The 8,836-nt window shown below is 36.0% G+C and overlaps 1 protein-coding gene across 1 annotated transcript; it reads left to right on the forward strand.

Moving 5' to 3' along the window:
• The first annotated feature begins 6,856 nt into the window (after positions 1-6,856).
• LOC121755095 (indole-3-acetic acid-induced protein ARG7-like) lies at positions 6,857-7,757 on the forward strand. Its single transcript, XM_042150389.1, has one exon. The coding sequence runs from the start codon at positions 6,919-6,921 to the stop codon at positions 7,354-7,356; it is 438 nt and encodes a 145-aa protein (XP_042006323.1). The 5' UTR covers positions 6,857-6,918; the 3' UTR covers positions 7,357-7,757.
• Positions 7,758-8,836: the final 1,079 nt, after the last annotated feature.

The raw sequence follows: 8,836 nt of genomic DNA on the forward strand, positions 1-8,836 counted from the left end.
ACCTCGCCATCGACGCTGTTGCCAACGACTCAAACGCGGTGGCCGTCTGGGTCGGGAACGGAGATGGGTTTGCAGCGGTCGAGGATGAGGTCGCGGCCGCCTTCCCCTTGGCCTTCGCAGCCTTGACGCCGGGAGGACGCCGGGAGGACACCGGTATGCCGGAACTCCCTTCATCCACGTATGTCCGGTTGAGGTCAACCGGGTGATTGCCGCTGCCGCTGCTCGTGTAATCACCAGCTTCGGTGGTCTTCGTCCTCTTCAGCGCACCAGTGTGCAGAATTCCACCTTGGAACTTCTGCTTGTCCCTCAAGAGCGTCCAGATGGCCTCGTGCTTGAAGTCGCCGTACATCGACCGGTACGACAACAACGCTTTAGCGCGCATGTCGCTCAAGCTCTCGCCGCTCCCCTGTGCCCGCTTGGACTTCTCAAACTCCGCCGCGTACAAGTTCACTTGCTTCTTCACTTGATCCCAGTGCTTGCGGAGTTGCTCACGTTTGCGCTTGTACGCGGTCGGTGGCTTGGCCACATTGTAGAGGCCGGCGATGCGCTCCCAGTACGCGCCCTGCCTTTGGTTGTTCGCGAAAATCGGGTCTTCCGATATATCTACCCAACACCGGGCCAAAATGAGGGTTTCGTCGTCGGTGTAGTTCGTATGGCCGGGGGCGTACTCATCACAATTTCCGGGAGGCGGCAACTTCTGCGCCCGCTGCCGGTTCCGCTTCTTTTTGGCTGGAGCGGAAGCGGTCGCGGCGGGTTCGGGATCGGGATCGGGTTCGGAAGACGGCTCCAAGTCAGACAACCTGTATGATTCCGTACTGAAATCGGGATCGTACTGGGTGTCGGCGTCGAACGAACGATATTGACCGGGTTCTGTACCCGGCCAACGCGCCTCTCCGCTAAACATAGGACTATTGGGACTTGAATCCATTTCGTAGTAATTATGTAAATGTAATAAGTTTCGAAAGTGAAATCGTGAAATGAAATTATAAATGAACTCTATTTATAAAAAATTGAAACCGCGTGCCATCGTCCGCGTCGATCGTCCGCGTAGCCCACAGTGGGCCGGACGATCGCGCGGACGATGGCCTATCGTCCGCGGCCATCGTCCGCGTAGGCCGCAATGGGGCGGACGATGGCAAGGACGATGGGCATCGTCCGCGCTATACTCCGCGCCCTTAGTATAGGGCGTGACGATCGTCCCGCAATGGGGCGGACGATGGCGGGCGCGGACGATGCGCGCCATCGTGCGTGCCATCGTCCGCCCCATTGCGGATGGCCTAACAATATCAATTACTTTTTTTCTATCTCTTTTATTTTACCAATCGTACATTAAAACTCGTGTTCAACCAAAAATGCATATTCTTATGGAACAGATACATGTATAGATTGTCAATAAATCGCATGCTATTTATTAGCACTTTCGATGAGAGCTTATAAGATTTAATCAACATGATTCCTTGTTTGTTTTTTTTTAAATTTTTATATTTGAATTATTAATTCTTCACATATTATTATAAAATCATCAAATCATTATAATTAATAATTTTTTTATATATAGAAATTGGAGTCTATTTTTGTATGTAATTTGTAAATTTCGCGATCTCATCAATATTTTATGAGGTACATACTATTCATACATACAGCACACGATACTCATTATAGATTTGACCATTTATGTTAATAATTACTAGTAAGAATAAAATTTCCTTGCCCAAATTCCCACACTAATTAACAATGTGTTAATTAATTACGAGATTATTAGCCAAATTGAGACCTTCCAACAAAATAATGTCTTCAAATCTTCCAACTTGATTTGTGTCTCTGAGTAAACAACAACAAATTAACCAAACTAAATATCAAGACACTATAACACTGGTACACAGAGAATATTGTGTTAAAATTCCTAATTAATTTGATCCATTATTTATCTCACTTTCTTCAAATAACGCTTGATTATGTTGGAAGAAGAATAGATTCTACTTTTGTTTGTATTCAAATATTTGCCTTAAACATTGAACATTGTTCATAAATGATTTGATCCATAAATATTGACATGTGGGACATTTAAATGAATTTATATTTATAAAATTTAAGGGGGATGCATTTTCCCTTATGCTTAACATGCTCTATGGCCCTTGGTTTCCCTACTTACCGTTATTCTTCCACTATTTCTTAATCTTTGTTGCAAAATCTAATTACATATTTTCCCAGAAAAATACATTTTATTACTTCACAATATATACTAATTATGATATTGTCGACTGCTCTTATATGTCTATATGATCATTAATTCTAAAGATGCCATGTGTCAAGGGCATAACCAGCATTATGCATCAAGAAATGATAAGTCATTTTTGATTAAATGACAAAATCAACGATGAGTCTTTATATCTAAAGACCCATAACATTTTTTTTTTCCTTTTAAAACTCTTTTACCAACAATGTTAAGTTTTAGTGAATTCGTTGGTTTCATTTAATAAAATGAACTGATAAGAAATGGCAAAAGCAAGAATGCTATCACCAACACAAATTCTGAAAGTATAAGGATTGCCCAAATAATTAGTGCCATCTTGTATATGCAACGTTTAAATTGCGTTAGTGTACATGCAACGTTTATTACTAAAAACCCATTTAATTTCTTACCCAAATAAGTGTCTCCATAATCGTACTATACCAAAAACAATTTTGATGTGGATAAGGTAACATGAGAAGTTTGATATCATTTTCATTTATGTAAAATTCTAAACTCTATACAGGATACTTGCTCAAGTAGTCAAGGATGGAAGAAGTAAAGTTTATGAAATGAAGGATTGAAGGGGAGAATGCATGGGGAAATCCCATGATAAAACATTCGGAATTTTGGATGTAGCAATAAAACTTTACTCCCTCAGTCCACTCTAAGAAGGAAAAACTTATTCGGCATAAAATTTATGGATTATATATTAAAACATTTCTTTTTAGGTTTGAATATTTATTTGTCTAGGGCCAAAGCTAACCACCTCTAGACGACAGAAAATGGATTATGTTTGAATTTTATTTTCGAACTTAGCATGTGGAAGGTTTTTGGGGTTTTGCACTTTAGAGTTCACAGTTCGTGCACCGGATACCTTCTTCTCCTTATCAAAATCTATATCCATTTTTCGAAAGTAGGAAAGTAAAAGTTTTTCATACCCATGCCATGTGCAACCATACAAATATGAGTCCATTAAATTAAATTATTAGGAGTATTATTTTGCCTGCGCACTATTCTTCTATATTATGTTCATCTGATAGCTATTTAATGCATAATTTAATAGTTTTTTTGCCATTTTAATATAAAGGATTTTGTCGAGCGTATATCTATACATATATAAAAAGAGAGTTTTGGAGATATTAACAAAAATGCTATTATGAATAATTTAATAATATTATAATTTGAACAGTTCCTTTTATCGATTTTATGATAATTGAAGGGAGTATGGAAGAGGAAAAGTTTTAGAAAACTAATGCTAATTGCTAATACACATCTTTATATATTTGTGATGAGTGTAATAACTATTAATGTAATATGAATGTAGACGTGCAAAGCTATTTAAATAAAAGTGTGGTTGATATATGCAATATGTGAGTGATTATCATCATCATACTTTAAAGGCTATGCTGGCGTTACTCTCACGAGGAGTATAATTCATGAATTCTAAAAGCACTCGAAACGTTGGGCTACTAAATTGTTAAAAAAATTATTAATGGCATCTAATTATCTCACAAAACCTTTCATACACATTAGCATCGTGGATCGTAGCTATATCAAAATTACTTTATTTAAATTTCAAAATTACAGACAATGGAAAACTCATGAGGTGAAAACTAAATATATATTTTTTAAAATTCAAGATAATTTAAAAAATAGAAGTGGAAAAGTTTTGGAAATGAAAAGGTTTTGTAAGCCAAATTAGTTACTCATCTCAACAAAACTCTATAAATAGCAATTGACATGAACGTATTCACTCACTCACAAAATCGAAAATAATGTACAAATTCCCTTTTATTAAAAAATAGTGAAAAAAATTCAAATTTTTGGCTTATGTGCTTCGACATACATAGACAAGGCCAATGTTTCGCTCATGCATTCATCAGTCTCTTCACCTATATATTTATTTTAAAGGTATGTTATCCTCAATTATTTTTAGATAGTGTTTCTTCTAACAAGTTAGAACTTCTTTTTTTTTTGGAGAAAACAGTGGGGGTACATTATTGGGATCCGTGAGATGTGTTCAACGCGTGGCCATGCCTGCAAAGAAAGTGAGATGAGGGAGAGCTGCCGACAATAGATGGACTGGTAACTGGTTGATGGTGGAGAGAGCCCTTGGAAACGAGGTGAGAGTAATATGAGGTAGAAATAATATGTAAGGAAGAGCAGATGTTGTAGGGTTTGTATCTGTATATGTATATCGTTATTAAGATTCTAGGCCTCGACATGTATAACACTTGTAAGGATTGCCTATGCATATGTATGCGGAATTAGCTACAATCTTATTATTTTAAAATTCTATATTGGAGTATACTATTATATTTATGTGTATGCACAATATTTTCCCTATTATAGGTCATTGTGGATGATTCATCTTTGGAAAATATCTTAGTACGTGCATAGTTTTGGGAGTATTTATGGAAATGTCATTTTAAATCAGATATTATTATTTATATAAAACTGTTTTTTTGTTGGCTAAATTGTCGTAAATAGTAATTGGTTGTTTGTCAGGCCTCTAAATCGGTGGGATCTATGGACTCTTCCTATAACGTTAACTGTCTTCCACTACATTTTATCATATCCCATCTCACATTGAATGATGCAAAACTGGGAGACTCACAATAGAGATTAACTGTGAATTATTACAATTAATCATGTTGCATCACATTAAATTATGGTTAAGCAATGCAATGAATGATTTATTAGAAAAAGAAAGTTTATAAAACATAGGAAATGAAGAGGTTCTAATGATGGTCATGACATTTTGGTTGAACTATAAATATATGATATATAGGTACCAATACCATAATCCAAGTGAAGGCACACCCGACCCAAGAAATAGTCTTGCTAGAAGTTCATAAGCTTTCTGTGAAGCTGGTCTGAATGAATTTGCAAAACAGATCTTTGTCCACTTTTATAAGGTTTCAACTAAATAGTTTGTCATACATTTACTTGCACGGCCAATCATTAATTTCAAGCTTGCTCAGGTCGATTGTGTTTCTTTATCGAGATGAAAATTGCTAGTTTCAATTGAAACAATACGGATGGAGAAGCATGGGCGGATCCAAGTATAGTTGTTGGGGGGGGGGTCTTAAGCTCCCAATGAATATTTTTTTTTACTTTTTTATTAATTGTTTTTAAAATTTACTCAAATATATACTTTAAAATAAAATTTAGAAATTCCAGCTCCTATCGATAAATATTTCTGCATCCGCAACCGTGGAGAAGCATACTGTCGTGTGTCACTTTATTGTAGGAAAGACATTAGATTGTAACTCTGACGTTGTAGTTTAATGTTCAATATAATTCTCTGATTCATCTGGCAACTTAAAAAATGTAATTGTTGTGTGTATGAGTTAATTAAATAGTATATATGGTACTTAATGAATTAGCAGTATAAAATTAATGTGTGTGACGTATAGTGTACATTTATGAGGGAGTAGTGTTTCCTTTAAAATTGTAAATCTCTCAAAATTAAATCCATATTCGTCATTCTTGAGTTTGACCAAAAGTAATTGCATGATTACATATATTTTCATAAAAATGGAAGGAGTACGATTCAAATCCTCCATCGCCAATGATAAACATTGTAACTTTGAATAAATAAATCATAATCAATATGACAATCCAATCTTTTCATGTCGAAATCTTTGATATCGATCTATAATCTATATACATTAACCGTACCCTGAACCGTAGTCCTACAAACCAACTCCCGTTAGCGTAATTAACGCCAAAACTAATGGCACATTCCCACCCCCACCAACAATATAAGTACAAATATCATGAAATATTAGTTTTGATTGGACAAATTAAAATCGAAAAATATAACTTGTTTTGTTAACTGGTGTAGTATTTATTTAAAAAATCTAAATTTTAGAAATTATAAACTCCTTTCGTCCATTATTAATAGTCTTAATCACTAACTAAGTTTTAACATAAAACTAGTGAAATGAAAAAGAGATAAAAGAGAAAAATAGTTAAAGCATTAGCAGTCAACAAGGCTCGGGAAGTTCGAAAGCTAGAGGTAGAAAGTGAAAACGTTGTTGGGATGTCGATGATTATGGGCAGATTCGAGACCTCAACTAAATGTCGTTCCTTAGTACAAAAGCTGCATGACATCCTTAAAGATTTTGACTCAATTGTGGTTTAGCATGTACATAAAGGAGACAACTTTGCAGCAGATTTTTTTTTAATCATATTTTGCTTATAGCTCTTCTAGAGGGATTCATACTATAGAGGCTCGCCTATGGAATTAAGTAGTTGGTTGAACCATGATACTATAAGTATTTTTTTAAAATTCATTAGTTTGCATTAGTCTTCAAACTTTGCCTGTTTTTCTTTACCAAAAGAAAGTTACACTAATTTTTATAGTGGGATCAAAACCTCAAGATCAATTTTATATCTAATAAACTTGACATTAAATTCTAAAAAATAATTACATACTCCTATACCTTAATTCGGTGTAATAAAAACTCTTGATAATAATTTCAAAATCCAACCAAGGCATAAAAAATTAAAGAAAAAAATATACTATAAAAAATGACACGCAATAGACGGAGGATTGGACCTCATCCACTATAAATACTTCAACTCCTCACCCACCTTCAAAACCCCTCACTTTCCAATTTCAAAAATCACAAACAACTCTCAAAACAAACACAACCGATTTCCATTTCCACAGAAAAATGTCTGGGTCTGGCTGCAGCAAAATCCGCCACATAGTAAGACTTCGCCAAATGCTCCGCCGCTGGCGCAAGAAGGCGGCGATGGCAGCTGACGTGCCAGCCGGCCACGTGGCAGTCACGGTGGGCTCCAGTCGCAAGCGGTTCGTTGTCCGGACCGCCTACCTGAACCACCCGGTTTTCAAGAAGCTATTGGCTCAGGCCGAGGAAGAGTACGGGTTTACCAACTCCGGTCCGCTCGCCATTCCATGCGAAGAATCGCTCTTTGAGGAGATTCTCCGCTACTTGGCCCGGACCGAGTCGGCCAAGCACAGCTCCGCCCGGTTCATGAGCTTCGAGGATTTCCAGCGCTACTGCCACGTCGGACTGCAAAGCAACCTTAAAATCTTGGCCGAATCCCGGCCGCTTTTGGATGGCTTTTGCGACAAGGCCATTTGGTGATCAATTTCGGAGAAAAAAAAAGAAATTTCGGATATAATTATTCATCGCTTCGAGAAAATTCTTAGGTCACAACTGTGTTGTCAGTTGGACCGGTCTAGTAGATGCTGCATTCGATGAAATATGCTGATTGCAGTATCTAAGTGTATTGTACAAACATGTACGTCGTTAGATACTGCATTCGGTGGAAAATCATCGAATGTAGCCTAGATTATACGGGGGATTCTTATAAATTGTTTGTTTTGTAATTTTTATTTTTGATTACTTGGGAAATATGTCGGAGAATGTGCAATGGAGATGGCAGAGATGGTGGCGAGTTGCCACCGAGTCGTCCCGGGCCGGATCGGAGCGATGTAACACGTTAATGCGGGTTGGAGGTGAAGGTTGCACCTGAGAAATTGAGGGGGGCGATTCTTGTTGATCTGGAAATTGTAAATGAATATAATTGATTAAAAGGAAATATACAATGTTTTATTGTTCCATGATGTTTTTTTGAATTATTTATGGAGTTGTGTAGTACTATTATTATAGATATATAGACCGATAATTGATTGGTAGAACGTGGGAGTTGCAACGATAACAACCCATGTGACAACAAGGTCAGCCCACACATTAATTATTATGCATTTGTTCAAGTATTTTGTTTTGTCAACAGCAAAAACATGCCATTTATACTTATTAAAATGCTGATTACGTAAATGCTAAAGTTGAAATATTGAATATAAATATGTAGTTTATTTGCATCAATAACAAACTTACACTTGGAAGAAAAATTAAAATGCATACAGTGTCCTTGTCAATGCTCGTGAACGAAGTTAAATTACCTTAATGCAAACTTTAAAACGGGTTGCTAATTCTTTTATATCCAAAAAATGAAGTTACAGTACACATAAACAGATCGAAAGATAATAAATTGGGAAATTTCTAGCAATTTTACATTTGATGATGTGATTAATCTAAGTAGTCGTTTCATATTTTCTTTCCGCAATAATTACAAGCTGGCTAGGATATTTTTTGTTTATTCGTATTTCATTTCAATCAAAGATATGCATTTTTTATTGCAAAAATATATGTAATTACAAAGTGAAAAAATTGCACGAGGAGTTTAGAGTTTAGATGTAAAATTAAATCATTAGTAGAATTAATACAAAACCAACAAAATATTTGCCTGCAGTCGTTATCGATCCTTCTCAAGTGATACTTGGGCTAATATTGTACTATTATTTGCAATAATTAATAAAAAAAAGACTATTAACTTAAACAATTAAGCTGGCTAAACGTCGTTTTCAAGAAGCCCTGTAGAGTTTACAAATTTGTTTGTTTTTAAAGTGGTAGATAGAGCAAAAAGAATGATTGATGTGAATAATCATTCATTAGAAACCCCAATTATCAAGCTGTCAATGAACGATCTTTTAAGTTGGAGCTCATTTGACTTGAAATCAAATCATGCATAAAACTCTTTTTTCAATTATTTTATTAATTA

The sequence above is a fragment of the Salvia splendens genome, chromosome 11, assembly GCF_004379255.2.
Source record: "Salvia splendens isolate huo1 chromosome 11, SspV2, whole genome shotgun sequence".
NCBI lineage: Eukaryota > Viridiplantae > Streptophyta > Magnoliopsida > Lamiales > Lamiaceae > Salvia > Salvia splendens.